This window comes from Lithobates pipiens, unplaced genomic scaffold, assembly GCF_037356315.1.
Source record: "Lithobates pipiens isolate NorthernLeopardFrog02 unplaced genomic scaffold, aLitPip1_a1.2 Scaffold_28, whole genome shotgun sequence".
NCBI classification, from domain to species: Eukaryota; Metazoa; Chordata; class Amphibia; order Anura; family Ranidae; genus Lithobates; species Lithobates pipiens.
Window position 1 is genome coordinate 49,913,787 of NW_027507789.1, and position 17,683 is coordinate 49,931,469.

General features: G+C 43.2%; 1 protein-coding gene across 1 annotated transcript in view; it reads left to right on the forward strand.

Annotated features, from left to right (window-relative positions):
* LOC143935371 (protein-glutamine gamma-glutamyltransferase E-like) overlaps positions 1 to 17,683 on the forward strand; it is a 68,128-nt gene that overhangs the window by 47,517 nt on the left and 2,928 nt on the right. Inside the window, exon 11 of the mRNA XM_077459192.1 lies at positions 11,322 to 11,455. Coding sequence (XP_077315318.1) covers positions 11,322 to 11,455 — 134 coding nt within the window. The remainder of the gene's footprint in view (positions 1 to 11,321; positions 11,456 to 17,683) is intronic.

Consider the following 17,683-nt stretch of genomic DNA (forward strand, 5'->3'; position numbering starts at 1 on the left):
AACAAATTAAACCAGCTTTATCTGCCATCTTCAACAGACTCATAGAAAGGCCTGATGACTCCCCGATAGAGTTCGACAGAGCGCACAGAGCTCTGAGACCCAAAGCACCTGATAACAATCCGCCGAGGGACATCATATGCTGCCTACCTAATTTCCCTTTGAAGGAGGAAATACTATTAAAGGCCAGAACAAACGATCAAATAACGTTCAATGGCGTCATTGTGCAACTATTCCAGGATCTCTCCCCTATAACTCTGCGGAATAGAAGAGCTCTGAGACCGTTACTGGAAGTACTTAAGGAGAAAGGGATCTCGTATAGGTGGAAGTTTCCATTTGCACTGCAGGCTACATACAATGGCAAACAACACATGCTCAGAGTCCCTGAAGATCTGCTCGCTTTTTGTGAACACCTACAGATTGCACCTGTTGACCTGCCTGATTGGTATGCTGAATATAGGCTACCTCCCTCAGTCAACAACTTGCCATCTACAACAGGCCCTTCACCTGCGAAATCCCCTTACCATCTTGGGAGAAACAGAGGTAATGTGAACAGAAACAACCACAATCCTGCTTACGCCAGCAATCCCAGACTGTAATGAACAGACCCGCGGATGTTCCCTAAGGAATGACACTCGCTGTGAAAAGTCAGGCTTCACTTTTCCTATCTTGACTAACAAGTTCACTGTTCACTCCTGAACCTTTGGTCGTATTCGTCTTTATTTTTTTTTTCTTTCTCTTTTTTCTTTTTATATTTTTTCTAATCCCTATGTTTTCAGGGAACAGTTTCTTCACGTCCGAAGAGTAATAGATCTACGTTGCGCAGGACTTCACCTGATGTTAAAAGTTGACAGACCCCTGGGCCTATACCCATGACAACCGTCCTCTCTCATCACAAGTGGACGAACATCGCTCTGCAAGGTACGCAATTTTACTTAAAGACAGGCTGGGTGACTTGATACGATCGACAGTTCCCAACAATCCGCCTGGATCTCAGTTGTCTTTACACGGCCCTGGTTCAACCGGTCGGAACTATATTGAACGCTCGTAAAGCCGTCCTCATTACTCGAGGGTAAGATACGTTCTGCCACTTAAGCATTGTCTTTCGAGACAACGAAGAGCATGTTTAAATACCTCAAATGGGCAGATCTCATGAAACTTCACGCCTTCAGAGGTCAACACCGACCGTACAAAGTGTACCACACACTTTCCATGAATCCAGTTCACACACCATTGTTTCGTTATTACTCTGACGGCTACATTGCCAAATGTATTTTGTTTACTTAAAGGTTATGTTACTCTTAAAATTGTATCTAGGACCTGCTTCCCTGCTTATATATGACCTTCCTTTTAAGTTTTAATGTTCTCATTCCTCCAATGGCTCAGCATATTGCCACCAAGCTTTTGGACGATCTTGAACATATACTGTAGCGACAGGCGATACAGCAGCTATTACCAGCGCAATAGATACAGACAAAATGCACAATCTAAAAGTGGTACACAACAAGCGACCTTCTGGTCTCGTTGCTTTAATTACAGACGCTTTGCAATCTTGCATTTTACCTGTTATTACCTATGAAACTTGTTATGTTAACTCTATTCCATCCACACAGCGAACTTATGTAATCCCTTGGCAAATACTGCGCTGGTCTCCAAAAGAAGGCCCAAGAGATTTAGCAATTTCTTTTAATACAATCACTTCCCGAGTCCCCGTGAGTCATCCACTCCATATCCCGGTAGTTTCGTTAGTGAAACTTCACCTTTCCGTCCACCGGCCCACCTCCCACTCACCCCCAAGAGTCGACCCAGGTGTTTGGCAGGCCACACCTTCCACTGACATCACGTCAGTTGTTGACGTGGATCAGCATCTCGACTCCAGAGAGACACTCTCAATCCATTTCACTACAACTATCATTTGGTCTTTACCATCCCTTTAACCTACACCCCACACCACCTCTAACCTAACCTACTCCCTTAACCCCCCCCCCCTTTTTTTTTTTTATTTATTTATTTTTTCTTCTTCTTTTCTCCCCCCTCTATTATGGCCTACTCTTTTTTAGGCAAGTCCCCAACCCTAATCTCACACAACATTAACGGGCTAAATATTCCTGAGAAGAGAACCAAATTTTTAAAAGAAATCAAGAAAACGAACCCGTCCATAGTATTTTTACAAGAAACACACTTCAAGGGTCAAAATATCCCCAAACTCACTGACAATCTCTATACCAAGGCTTTTCATGCAACGAACCCACAAGCTAAGACAAAAGGTGTTTCCATCCTCCTACACAAACACGCACCATTTGATCTGACCAACCAACTAATTGACCCAGAGGGACGCTATATCTTCCTGAAAGGCACTTGGGAAGGCTCCCCAATTACATTAGCGAATCTATATTTTCCGAATAAGGCTCATATTACCTTTTGCAATGTAATTATAAATGAATTGAAGTGGTTCGCGGAGGGTTGCACTATTCTAGGAGGGGACTTCAATATACCTTTATCCCCACTTCAGGACTCTTCCACAGGACACACTCACATTGCCTACAAAATTCTAAAAAGAATTAAGGTTCTATTGAGCTCTATTTCCCTGGTGGACTCATGGAGATCCATACATCCAACAGGGAAAGACTATACTTTCTACTCAGCAGCACACAAAAAATATTCCAGAATTGATCTAATTTTCGTCTCCCAGAGGGATCTCATTAACTTAGAAAGGGCGAACATTGGTATTATTACTATTTCGGACCATGCCCCCACTGCTGTCACTCTTAAACTAACTCCGCACAAACAGAAATTCTACAACTGGAAACTGAATGCCGCTCTACTGACCGACCAGATCATCTGTGATGATATTCACGAATCCATTAACACATATTTTCTTAACAACGCTGATTCCGACACCAACCCACTTACTAATTGGGAAGCTCATAAAAGCGTAATTAGGGGAGAATTTATTAAATGGGGAGCCAAAAGGAAAAAGGAGCGAATAGCTGCCATAACGGAACTAGCCAATAAAATCTCAAAACTAGAGGCACAGCATAAGCAATCCCTTACGGCTTCAGCAGCAGAAGAGCTTGCCTACTGCAGGCATTCCTTAATACAATTGCTACAAATTCAAACTCAGAAAGCTCTTTTTTTCCGTAAAAGCATATTTTATGAACACAGCGATAAGAGCGGAAAACAACTCGCTAGAGCCCTAAGGGATGCAAAGATGTCTAACCATATACATGCGATACGAAACGACAAAGGCTTCCTGGAACATATGCCTGAAAAAATAGCTGTCCTTTTTCAAGAGTTCTATTCTAAACTGTACAGGATTCCCCCACAGCACAGACCTGCCCACATCCCACACACACGAGAGGAGATGATACAACAGTTCCTTTTAAATAGCGAAATCCCTTCATTACCTCCCTCTGACGCAAAACAACTAAATGACCCAATTAGCATAACTGAATTACAAAACGCAATACAAGACTTGAAATCTGGTAAAAGCCCAGGGCCAGACGGGTTCACGTCCCAATATTATAAAACATATCCGCAATTATTTTCTAAACCCCTTCTGAAGGCTTTTAATCACTTAGCAAGCCATGAAAATAACTCCCACTCCTTTCTCATGGCGCATATAGCGGTTATACCAAAGCCAGATAAAGACCCATCCCATTGTGCCAACTTTAGACCAATATCACTCCTGAATATTGATGTGAAATTACTAGCAAAAATCATTGCGAATAGGTTAAAACCACTACTTTCAAAAATTATTGGCCCGGAAACAGGCAGGCTTCATGCCTGGAAGAGAGGCAAGAGACAACATTGTTAAATCCCTGAACCTGCTCCACTACGGAAGGAGCTCTAAAATCGGAGGCCTCTTGGTGTCAACAGACGCCGAGAAGGCCTTCGATAGGGTTTCTTGGGACTTCATGTTCTCTACCTGCGCTCATATAGGCCTGGGTGGAGGCATGCTGAACTGGATCAGAGCCCTTTACCAGTCCCCACAGGCTAAAATCAAAATTAATAACATCTTGTCTCACTCGATCCAGATAAACAACGGCACTCGCCAGGGATGCCCACTATCCCCTATCCTGTTCATTTTAACTCTGGAACCACTGATCAGAACAATCAACCTCTCTCCAGATATCAAAGGTCTTATTGTTCATGGACGCGAATATAAACTTGCCGCTTACACGGATGACCTTTTATTTTTCATTACACAACCACACGTTTCCCTCCCGAACCTCTTCAAGATTTTTGAGACGTTTGGTTTTATTTCAAATTTTAAAATTAACTACACAAAATCAGAAGCACTTAATCTCAATCTCCCAACAGCAGAATTCGATAGTCTCAAAGGGAATTATAAATTTAGATGGGAACAGAACACACTTAATTATTTAGGAATCAAACTTACCCGCACACTAGAGTCTCTTTACACAGCAAATTACGTCCCCTTACTAAATTCTATAGCCAAAGACCTCACCCGCTGGACTCCCAAATCATTCTCCTGGTTTGGTAGAGCTGCCATTCTAAAAATGACTATTCTCCCCAAACTACTATACGTCTTCAATGCTCTGCCTATTGCGATACCCAATTCCTTTTTTTCCAAACTACAGTCGTTGCAAAGAAAATTTCTCTGGGCTAATAAGAGACCTAGAACTAATTTCTGGACCCTTACCCTTCCTAAAAACGAAGGAGGACTGGGCCTACCAGATTTCAAAAAATATTGCTACGCTACCCACATCACTAGACTTATTGACTGGCATTGCCACACCGAAGTTAAGGACTGGGTACAACTTGAATTAGCCAACAACACAAGACAGGCACTATTTTACCCATGGACGTTGCATTCTAAATCTACAAGACACATGTTGAACCCATTAGTAGCCAACAAATTAACCATATGGCACAAGATCGCCCAGCAATACAAATTGGCAACCATACCAGGCCCGCTGACTCCCCTGACCAACAATCCGGACTTCATCCCTGGACTATATCATAAAACTTGCCCCACCCCAGGTCATAACAAGAAACTATTAGCCACACATTGTTTCCACAAAAACAAACTTAAGTCACTAAACACCCTTAATTCTGAGTATAGCGACTCTCTCATAAACCCTTGGTTTTATATTCAAATAAAAGATTTCTTGCTCAACAGCTCATATAAATCCTCCTTTACCCAACAACTGACACCACTGGAAGACATTTGTTACAAGGGCGCCCAGATTTCTAAAACAACATCTGTTGCATATAGCTGGCTGTCCCAACCAACGCACAATGAAAGAAATAAACACAAAGAAAAATGGGAACTTGACCTAAACACTCACTTACAAGACACACAATGGGAGAAAGCCTGCATTTTTGCACATAAATGCTCACTTAGCACTAAATATCAAGAAATCTCATATAAAATTCTCACGCAGTGGTACCTAACTCCCCTAAACACCAAGAAATGGTCACCCACGGCTTCAGACACTTGCTGGCGCTGTGGGAATGCGATAGGTTCCTTTATACACATCTGGTGGGAGTGTACTGCAATCCGGACTTACTGGACTGAAATCGCTAACTGGACCAGACAAATCACCAACACTACAATAACTCTAGACGCAGCGGCATGTCTACTACACATTACTAAATACACAACAAGTAAATACAAGAAGTCCTTATGCAGACATCTACTTACGGCAGCTAAAAGCTTAATCCCCCTACACTGGAAAACTATCAGAGTCCCGACAATTAAAGAATGGGTTGAAAGAACACATTATATATATAAGATGGAGGAAATCTTAGCAATGAAGCGAGAAAGTAGTAACACCTTTCATGAAACCTGGCAACCCTGGTTACTTTTCACCCTCTCGAATGAATATCAATGTATTCTTACTTGATGTGTAATGGCTCTTTGTGATATATGAATATTCCTAGTACTCCTTACTCTATATACACTGCTCTCCCTTCATATTGTTATTCTCCTTTCTAAGTATGAACGATATATCAATACCTGACACACAATTTATTACTCATTTGATTTACTATGCAAGCATATTTTGCTCCTCCACTTGCCGCTCCTGTTCTGAGTCTTCAAACAACACATACCCTTACCCAACCGTCCACCTGCCCTTAATTTCCTTTTTTTTTTTTTTTTTTTCTTTTTCTCCCATTACTTTTATTAATTTTATTATTATTATTATCATCACTATTGGTAATTTTACTTCTTCCACTCCATCCCACTCCCTACTCCCTACTGTTCCTCTTAATTCACTCATTGATTGTATAACTGCTCTCAATAGAATTCTTATTAGCAACTTATACTGTATTGCTCCAAACCAAATCGGTTTTATCATTTACATGTTATATAAATATTGTATCAATGTTTACAACTTTTGAACTCAATAAAATTTTAATTGTGAAAAAAAAAAAGTTAAATTAAAGAGAGAGAGGGAGGATGAGAGAGACAGAAAGAGAGAGAGAGAGAGAAAGGGGATGAAAGAGGTGTGAGGGGTAAGGGAGGGAAGATGAGAGAGAGAGGATGCACATGAGCATGTCTGGGAATGACATCAACGCAGCCTGGCCAAGGCAAGTGACGGAAGGCACAGAACCCAGAAGGAAGAAAGGGTGAAGATGGAAGTGCCCGGGCCCCGCCGGATTGATCATAGAGTAGCTGACATCCCCCATGTTCCTCTATACATCACAATAGTAATTACAAAATTAAATAAGTACTAATAATGGGGCAGAACAAATATGAGGACTGTGAGATTTCCTTTAGTTGAACTAACAAAAGTGCCCATTCTAGAGCTGGCAACATTGGGGATATTCAATATAATTTTAAAGAACAGTTTTTGTAGGTAAGAGGCATAGGGGTGGAGTATGGATAGTATAAAAGTGGGAAGTATGTGCAGGTGAGGGAGAGGAATGTGGAGGGTCTAACAGTGGGCACTATGTACATGAGAGGAGTGCAGAGGGTATGGCAGCAGGCAGTATGCACAGCAGAGGAGTGTAGAGGGTATGCCATTGGGCACTATGTATAAGAGAAGAGTGTGGAGGTTATGACAGTGAGCAATATGTACAGGAGTGTGAAGGGTATGACAGTGGGCACTATGTACAGGAGAGAAGTGTGGGGAGTAATGAATGAATGAATGAAATACTTATATAGCGCACAATGCGAACTGAATCGCCTCTAGGCGCTGTGGCGAGCTTTGATCATCTGCTAAAAGAGGAAGGTCTTGAGTTTTTTCCTAAAAGCCAGGTGATTTTCTTCCAGGCGGATGTTGATTGGTAGAGCATTCCATAGCCGAGGCCCTTGGACAGCGAATCTCCGATCCCCCTTGGATTTATACCGGGCTTTGGGCACGAGGAGGAGGTTTTTGTTGGCTGATCGAAGACTGCGGTTTGGTGTGTAATGATTTATTTTCTCCATTAGGTATTGCGGAGCTTCTCTATGCACGCATTTGTGGGTGAGGCAAAGGGTCTTGAACGTGATCCGATTTTTTACGGTTAGCCAATGTAAGCTCCTCAGTGAAGGAGAAATGGATTCCCAGGGTTTTTTTCCTGTTATCAGCCTTGCCGCTGTGTTTTGGATCAGTTGTAATCGCGCAAGTTGATATTGTGGTAATCCTATGTAAAGCGAGTTTGCGTAGTCCAGTCGTGAATTAATGATTGTTCCAACTACCACTGCTTTGTCATTCTTTGGGATAAAAGGGATGAGTCTGCGAAGCATGCGCAGCAGATGGTGAGATCGACTGACTACTGCTCCTATTTGCGCATCCATTGACATTTGTGCGTCTAAAATAACCCCGAGACTCTTCGCTTTGGTCTTTGGGGAGATAGTCTGCCCAAAGATGGTTGGTGGAGACCAGGAGGTTTTGGTTGCGGGCTTATGATTTTGGTGTAAGATAAGAAGCTCTGTCTTTGATTGGTTCAGCTGGAGGGAGTTGGTGGTCATCCAGTCCTCTATTGATTTGAGGCAGTTTTCAAGTTGTTGTTGGTGATCTTTTTTTCCATTGATCCGGAAATAAAGTTGCGTGTCATCAGCGTAAGAGTGGAAGTCAGCGTAAGAGTAGGACAGTAAGCAGTAATTACAGGAGAGGAGTGTGGAGGGAGGGTATGACGGTGGGCACTATGTATAGGGGAGGAGTATGGAGGGTATGACAGTAAGTAGTATGTAAAGGAGAGGAGTGTGTAGGACATGACAGCGGGCGTTATGTATAGGAGAGAAGTGTGGAGGATATGACAGTAAGTAGTATGCACAGGAGAGGAGTGTGGAGGGTATGACAGTGGGCACTATGTATAGGAGAGAAGTGTGGAGGGTATGACAGTGGGCACTATATATAGGAGAGAAGTGTGGAGGGTATGACAGTGGGCACTATGTATAGGAGAGGAGTATGAAGGGTATGACAGTGAGTAGTATGTACAGGAGAGGAGTGTGGAGGGTATGACAGTGGGCACTATGTATAGGAGAGAAGTGTTGGAGGTATGACAGTTGGCACTATGTATAGGAGAGGAGTATGGAGGGTATGACAGTGAGTAGTATGTACAGGAGAGGAGTGTGGAGGGTATGACAGGTGGCACTATGTATAGGAGAGAAGTGTTGGAGGTATGACAGTGGGCACTATGTATAGGAGAGGAGTGTGGAGGGTATGACAGTGAGTAGTATGTGCAGGAGAGGAGTGTGGAAGGTATGCCAGTGGGCACTATGTATAGGAGAGGAGTGTGGAGTGTACGACAGTGGGCACTATGTACAGGAGAGAAGTGTATGACAGCGGGCACTATGAAAAGCAGAGGAGTGTGTAGGACATGACAGCGGGTGTTATGTATAGGAGAGAAGTGTGGAGGTTATGACAGTGAGCAGTATGTACAAGAGCGAAGTGTGGCGAGTATGCCAGTGGGCACTATGTATAGGAGAGAAGTGTGGAGAGTATAACAGTGGGCACTTTGTATAGGAGAGGAGGATGAAGTAATCTGGGAAGAAAAAAAATGTAAAGGTTTGTGGAAGGATGTTTAGGGACTGCGTAGTGGTTAAGCGGGCCATACATGGATTTAAATTACACCAATTAAGCAGAGACCAGCCATAGTCGATCTATGTATGGGCTAGCTGGTTTTACACAAGTCAACCTATTAACCGACTTGAGTACAACCAGCCTGTCAGGTTTTCCCCAAAACAATCAGTGCTGCCAGCTATAGTTAGCAACACTAATCATTGTATTCACTGGCAGAACACAATAACACTGCGGGATAGATTGCCCCATTCACAGGTCAGCAGGTGAGAGGGTGTGTGGGGACAGGCTGGGGAGAGATACTAGTCAGTCCCTGGGTAGGCACTGGTTAGTATCAGAGCCAGATACACACAGGTTACATACGCCAAGATCGTTAGAGCGAGAGCAATAATCCTAGCACTAGACCTCCTCTGTAACTCTAAACATGTAACCTGTAAAAAAATGTAAAGCATCGCTTAGTACACAACAAAAAATCGTGCCAACTTTAGTGCTTTTTTTATGAATGAAACAGTTTCTTTCCAAAAAAAAAAAACTTTAAAAAAAAATGCTGCGCAAATATCGTGTAATATAAAAAGTTGCAAAGACCACCATTTTATTCCATAGGGTGTCTGGTAAAACAATATATAATGCTTGAGGGTTCTGAGTAATTTTCTAGCATAAAAAAATGTTGATTTTTACATGTAGGAGAGAAGTCTCAGAATGGGCCTGGGTGGCAAGGGGTTAATTATCATGAGTAATATACAAATAATTATTATAAGCACTGTGAGTTCATCCTCTCGGTCTGCTGCAGAGTGTTCCAGCTTGTATTTAAACTGGCCGCTCTGTATGCAGCTTCTGACAGGCTGTGCAAGGAGCCCTGTATCTCCGGAACCATTGATGATAGCAGCCCCATATTTTACCCAGTGCTGGAGTGGGTCTTTGGCTACATACTCCCCAAATATGGGGTCTCTGTGACTCCTGATCGTCGAGCTACAATCCTCAAAGTCGATCTTTTTTTTTTTTTTTTTTTTTTGGCAAATGGGCCTATCTTGAGAAAGGGGCCTGGAGCTGCAGCTCCAATAGCCCCTATGCTAATCCGGCCCTGACCGCTGTCAGTCTACAATTGTGATCGGGAAGACTACCCTGCAGTAGAACGATCTGAAAGTGAGTCTGGAAGCGCAGCATGGAAGGGATGACGTTACTTGTATATCAAGACATCGCTTGTTTATCAAGTCAAAATAAAAAAAATAAAAAATAATTGCTTCTCTTGCAAAACACTCTCGGACCAAGTTACTCTCAATCCAAGGTTTTACTGTACTTTATATGTGGAGTAGCAGCATTGTCCCCTTAGCACAGGACTAATAACTTCTGATAACTTCTCCCTCTCCCCATCTCCATTACAGAGAGGGAAAGTGTACTGTAGTCCACAGAGAGAGAGAGATGGGAACAAAGATAACTCATAAGGGCTTGTTCAGACATTCTTTGAAATTTTACATACCATGGATGCCCATTAACGTGTCTGTCATGTTATTATTCATTAGTGATGCATTCTGCATGCATTTTAGACACTTTCCAGGTTCTTCTTTTGTGTTGGTTTTCTTTTGCGTTAATTATTTTACAATGATCTTGGCTAGTAAAGCTTTCTAATAGCATCTAAAGCCCCATACACACGATCAGTTTTTCTGCTGAGTTTTTCCTTCAGATTTACCAAAACCATATAATATGAGGTCAAACCTTATTAGTTTCAATTTGTATGCAATCAGGCAGGCCCTTGTACTACATGGTTTTGGTAAACCTGAAGGGAAAACTCAGCAGAAAAACTGATAGTGTGTATGCGGCTTTAAATGCACTGTAAGCACCATAGGGTAATTTGTGGTGAGTTGCAGAGCATTTACATTGACATTAATGGAAGCATTTGGAGAGCAGTGAAGTCAGGCGCATGCTTCTTGTGAGATAAATTTTGGTGCAACACACCACAAAGTGAAGCAAATGCAACCATGTGAACAACACTGTTTGCTTCAATACATGTAAGTAACACAGAGCATTGATAGGCATTCGTCAGACTTCAAAAACAAGGATGAAATGCCGGCTTTTGACGCTAGTGTAAACTTAATGTAAGAGGGCAGTACAGGAAGTTACCATTTCACAAGATTCTGGCAGGATCACCTACCATGGATCTAACAAAAAGCTCTGAATAATAACCTTAACAGACTGAAAGGAAGCGAAGAGAAGTTCATTATTAGGGTTAACATACACTTTCATTTATACATATTATTTTGCATCACCACTATTATTAATAATGCATCGCCACTACTACTAATAATAGAACTAATAATAATACAGATTGTATATGTATTTTATTTATAGCCTATCGAAGATGTAAAATTTAAGAAAACTGCACGTGTGGATTGCATATTTACTAACCCAATCAAAGAGGATGTCCCGGACAGTATTATGATCATAGAGGGGAGTGGCCTTTTGCGTGACCAAGTATTTATCAAGTGAGTATAAATATTATTTGAAAAATTATATAAAATGTAAGTAATATGAACTATCATAGCTTAACCACTTGCTTACTGGGCACTTAAACCCCCCTCAGTCCCAGACCAATTTTCAGCTTTCAGCGCTGATGCATTTTGAATGACAATTGCGCGGGCATACAACACTGTACCCAAATGAAATTTTTATCATTTTTTTCCCACAAATAGAGCTTTCTTTTGGTGGTATTTAGTTACAGCTCGGAGTTTTATTTTTTGCTAAACAAATAAAAAAAGATGCAAAAAAAAAAAAAAAATCATGTTTTAATAGTTTGTTATAAAATTTTGCAAACGGGTCATTTTTCTCCTTCATTGAAGTGCGCTGATTAGGCGGCACTGATGGCTGCATTGGTGGGCACTGATGGGCTGCATTGGTGGGCACTGATGGGCTGCATTGGTGGGCACTGATGGGCTGCACTGGTGGGCACTGATAGGCATAGTTAAGGCGGCACTAATAGGCACAGATAAGGCGGCACCGATGGGCACAGATAAGGCGGCACTGATGGGCAAAGATGGGCACAGATAAGATGGCATGGATGGGTGGCACGGATAAGTGGCACGGATGGGTGGCACGGATGGGCACTGATAGGTACCACTGATAGATGGGACTGATGGGCACTGATAGGTGGCACTGATAGGTGGCTCTGATAGGTGGCACTGCTGGGCACTGATGGGCGGCACTGCTGGGCACTGATGGGCGGCACTGCTGGGCACTGATGGGCGGCACTGGGTCGCAGCACCTTTGAGGCAGATTGTGGGCACTGTGGGTGGCACTGTTGGTGGCACTGCTGGATGGCACTGTGGGTGGCACTGTAGGTGGCACTGTGGGCACTATGGGCACTGATGGGGGGCACTGATGGGGGGCACTTACTTTTATTCAGGATGGCACGGCGGTGGGCAGGTGGGCACTGGCAGGGGGCAGGTGGTCAGCTGTATTGCTGGCCGTGATCGGGACTGATGTCCCGATCACGGCCGCCGGTGATCGGCTTTTTTTTTCTCTCCTCGCGCTGTCAGCGCGAGGAGGAATAATAGCCGATTACCGGCTCCGTTCTATCACATGATCAGCTGTCATTGGCTGACAGCTGATCACGTGATAAGGGGTCGGGATCGACCCCTTGCACGGATCGGTGATCAGGCGAGTCTCACGGACTCGCCGATCACAGAGCGCGCCGCGCGCGCCCCTCGTATCCGGGACGACGTCAATAGACGTCGTCCCGGAAATGTAGGTCCGCGCTGATGCCGTCATTTGGCAATAGCGCGGATCTGTAGTGGTTAAAGCAGTTTTTTTTTCACTATCTTGACCAATGCCAGGCATGGCAGGCTGTTTAGCCAGTACTGAATGGACAGTTTTCAGACAAGGCCTATTATAAAAGTGGTCTACCATATGCCGAATAGTTTTTTCAGTTTAAAGACGTTGGAATTTTGTTCAGCTAGTTTTGTGCTTAACATGCCTTTGCTATACATAAGATGGGAACCATCTTTTGGTTCAGCTCTTCTGCTGACTGGACAAATGAATTAGTATTTGGTGATGCTGGTGACTCCGCAAGCTATAAAAGCAGTCCACAAAATTCAATTGTGACCTATTGGATGTGCAGAGGATGTCACAAGACTGGTTGAGCAGAATTGCAAATGCTTTCACTGGAAAACTGGTTCAAATATAAGTGGAATTCTAGCTAAAACCAAGCTTTAGACAGAATAAAGAGAGGTTAGAGGCTGTCTAAGTAGGGAGCTTGCTTATCAATTCTTGTTCCAGAGAATTTGTCCCAGGAAGTAAGAGGAAATCTCCCCAAAATCAGGAAGAGTTGCCAAAAGTGAAAGTTTTTATTTGTCAATTTTAACATTTTGGGTTTCTCATATTTTGTCCAGGTGACAGTGATCACCAGGACAATTGTGGAGTACTCTAATGCCCTGTACATGCCGTCGGACTCTCCGACAGAAAATGTGCGATCGGACTGTGTTGTTGTCCAATCGTGTGTGGGCCCTTTATAGTCCCGTGCTACGTCACCTCTTTCTGAATGATCCGATTTTCCGACAACTTCGTGTGACCGTGTGTATGCAAGACAAGTTTGGGCCAAAATCCATCTGATTTTGTTGTCGGAATGTCCGACCATGTGTACAGGGCATAATGCCACGTACACACGAGCGGAATGTCCAACAGAAAATTCCGACAGAAGCTTTTCATGGTATATTTCGATCGTGTGACTTTTTTTTCCTAAAATTTTGACGGACCTAGAAATAGAACATGTTTTAAATATTTCCGATGGAACCAATTCCTATCGTCAAAAATGGAACCAATTCCTATCGTCTGTATACTGTTCTAACGGACCAAAAACGAAGCATGCTCTGAAGCAAGTACGAGACAGAAGCTATTGGCTACTGGCTGTTGAACTTCCTTTTTCCTTTTTCTAGTCCTGTTATACGTGCTGTACATCACCGCGTTCTTAACAATCAGACTTTGATTGTGTGTACACATGACAGTTTCAGCGGAACTCCGTCGGAAAAACCTTCGGAGGTTATTCCAATGACATGAGAGAAAGAAATACAAACCTGACATTGCTTGCTCCTAACCTTTCTCTACTTACACCAAAAACAAATTGCTGTAGTGCTACTTTGCCGACCCAAATATGGGTGTAACATGTAACATATTACTAAAGGTGAACTCATCCTTTAATGTTAACCAGCAGATAGAAACACAACTGAATTTAGCCTGGGCATCTAGGCTTCAATGATCTTTGGAGTTTGCATAATACCAAAGTGTGCTATTACACCTTACCTTATGGTACAAATTATACAGCCTAAGTTTTAGTATCCTATCTATCAATCTATCTCTATCTATCTATATTTCTATCTCTATCTATTTCTATCTAGCTATTTCTATCTATTTCTATCTATCTATCTATCTATTTATTTTCAAATATTTTATTGACAACAATCAAGAAAAAGAAACAGGCACAGTTACAGATGTTATAGACGTAGGAGAACATTCCAGCAGAGCATCGGAGTAGTAAAAAGTCACGACCATGCATATAGATATAGATTGTACAACTGATTCCCATGCAATGTGGATCAAAAATCAACAAGTAGCATCGATGGGAGAAGTATGTGAATGTGAGTCCAAAAACTATAACCAACACATAAGGCAGGGATACTCTGCCCGAGCAATCTGGGCAACAGTAACAGGTACATAACGTGTATTATATGCCACCATATTCAGAATAGTCAGTGAAAGGAGAGAAAAGAGCAAGTAAAGGGAAAAGGGAAAAGAAAAAGAAAAGGGGGAACTAAAGGTAAAGAAGAATAGAGACTAAAGGAAAAGATAAGGAGAGAACAAATAAGGTAGAGAGAGAAAAGGTACTGGCCAGGCCGCCCCCACGCCCCATGGAAAATTGGGAACAAACCACCACCACTAGGAATAGGATCAGGGTTCCAGGAGACGGTTGTCAAAATCGGGGGGGAGATAATGATCTGCCCAAGGGCGCCAAATTTTAAGGTGTTGAGGAATCTTATCCAAGATTGTGGCTTCGATTTTACTGTGTATCATAGCCAGAGTGACTCTATTTTTAACTTCCACAATATTCAAAAGAGGGGATTTCCAGGCTTTCGCAATGGTCTGTTTGGCGGCAGTGGTGAGCTGGAGGAAAAGACGCAATTGTGCCCTAGAGAAGTTGTGTGGGGGGAAATTAAGCAGTGCAAGGGCTGAGTCCGGGACAAGGGTTGTATTAAACAGGGTGGAAGCCATTTGGAATATGAGTGCCCAGAAGTGTTCCACCACAGGACATGTCCACCATATATGAAGATGGGTACCCCCTGCATCACATCCTCGGAAACAGTTGGGAGAATAGGTTGGAGTGTATTTAGCAATCCTAACTGGGACCAGGTACCACCTCATAAGAACTTTGTAACTAGCTTCTAATGCCACCACATTCTGTGATGATAGTTTAGTTGTTGACCACATCCTTGTCCAGTCTTCCGCATCCCAATCTATGGATAAATCTTTGGACCAAGCAGAAGCATATGACGGTAGTGGGGAAGGGGAAGACATGAGATGCGCATAGAGGCTAGAACTGATACCCGGTGCATGTGGGTCCGAGTCGCATATATTCTCGAATGTGGATAGGTTGTTCGATACTCTGTGGGGGCCTATAATTGTTTGGATAAAATAGGATATTTGGAGGTATCTAAAACACTCCCGTGGAGAGATGTGGTTCTGTGACTGTAGAACTGGGAAAGGTGTGATGGCACCGTTAGAAATAAAATCGTGTATTCAATTCAAGCCGGCATGAGTCCAGGTCTGAAAAGAAACTGGTTGGGAGAAGGCTGGGTAAAATAAAGGTTGACCTAATAGCGAGAGTAAGGGTAAGTGTGGCGTGAGTAACTTAAAAGATTTGCATAATTTGTCCCAGATGCGTAAAGAATGCTGGGTTAGGGGATTAGTGACAGAGCCCCGAGCCGAAGCAGGGAGCCACAGAATGTTGGCAATGGAGATGGGGTGTAAGTCTATAGCCTCCAAGGCGACCCAGAGGGGGATCTCCGTCTTCGCATGATACAAGGTTAGTTGTGCCAGCTGGGCGGAGTGATAGTAATGGAGAAAGTTGGGGACTCCCAAGCCCCCATTAAGTTTACTGCGAAGTAAAATGGGTCTAGAAATACGGGGGGTCTTAGTGCCCCAAATATATTTATACACCCGACTCTGGATCGCCCTGTGGAAATAGGTTGGTATTGCGACTGGGAGGACTCTGTAGAGATATAAAAGCTTGGGTAATAGAGACATTTTTACGGCTGCGATTCGTCCAAGCCAGGAGACGTGGAGGGGTAACCAAGTATTAAGTAAGGAGGACAAATACTTTAGCATCGGGAGGTAATTAGATTGGAATAGATGGGTGGGTTCACTAGTCAATTTGATACCTAAATATGGAATTGATGAAGAGGACCATTGAAAGGGAAAGTTGTGCTGTATGAGTTTAATTTCGTCTAATGGGAGGGATACGTTAAGGGCTTTGGACTTCGCCTGATTAACCTCCAAACCTGAGATCCTAGCAAACTTTGTTAAGAGTAGGTGGAGGTTAGGCAGGGAAATGTGTGGGGAGGTAATGAATAAAAGAGCGTCGTCGGCAAAAAGGCAAAGTTTATGGGTAGTGGAAGCTATATCTAGGCCATGAATATTTGGATTTGATCTAATTAATGCAGCAAGAGGCTCTATCACTAAAGCAAATATTAGTGGGGATAAGGGGCAACCCTGTCTCGTACCTCTCCGAATGGGGAAGCACTCCGAACTATAACCAGAATATTTTACGTAGGCTTGTGGGTGAGCATACAAGGCGCTCACCCATTGTAGAAAATTGGGACCAAAGCCCCAGCGAGCCAGGATGTAATGGAGATAAGGCCATGAGACAGTGTCAAAGGCTTTTCTGATGTCAAGTGATAAAAGATGCATAGGGATCTTACGGGATTTTGCTATATGTTGTAAGAGAATAATCCGACGAATATTATCACTGGCCTGTCTTCGAGGAATAAAGCCTACTTGGTCTTTGTGAATCATGCCTCCAATTATTGGGTTAAGCCTCAGGGCAAGAATTTTAGCCAGGATTTTCACGTCCAAATTCAAAAGAGAAATGGGCCTATAATTGGACCAGAGGGTATGATCTGTGTTGGGTTTAGGGAGCATGGCTATAATGGCTGTCAGCGTATCACGACCTAGGGATTGTTGTTTTAGCAGGGCATTATACAAATTGGCAAGGAGTGGGGCCAGGGTGGTTGCAAATTTCTTGTAATATATGCTTGGAAGACCATCCGGACCAGGGCGTTTATGGGGTTTGAGAGTTTTAATAGCACCAAGAACCTCATCAACCGTGATTGGTTTATCTATTGACTCCCGGCTGGCATCCGGCAGTTTGGGTAAATGTAAGTCCTGAAAAAGTGTCTCTGCCTCCGTAGAGGGAAGAGGCCCCCTCCCTTCATAGAGATCAGCAAGACGCTTGCGAAACTCCGAAAGTACCCTAACAGGGTTACTGGAATGTGTGCCATTGGCCAGCCGAAGTCTAATAGGGTTGCGTGTATGATCTGGTCTACTGAGGCAAAGTGCCAGGAAGGTGTCAGGCTTATTAGCCTTGGTGTAGATCTTATGGCCGGACCGGCGGATAGATTTGTCAGCCGATTCGGCCAAGAGGAGGTCCAGTTCTAGCTTGGTCTTCT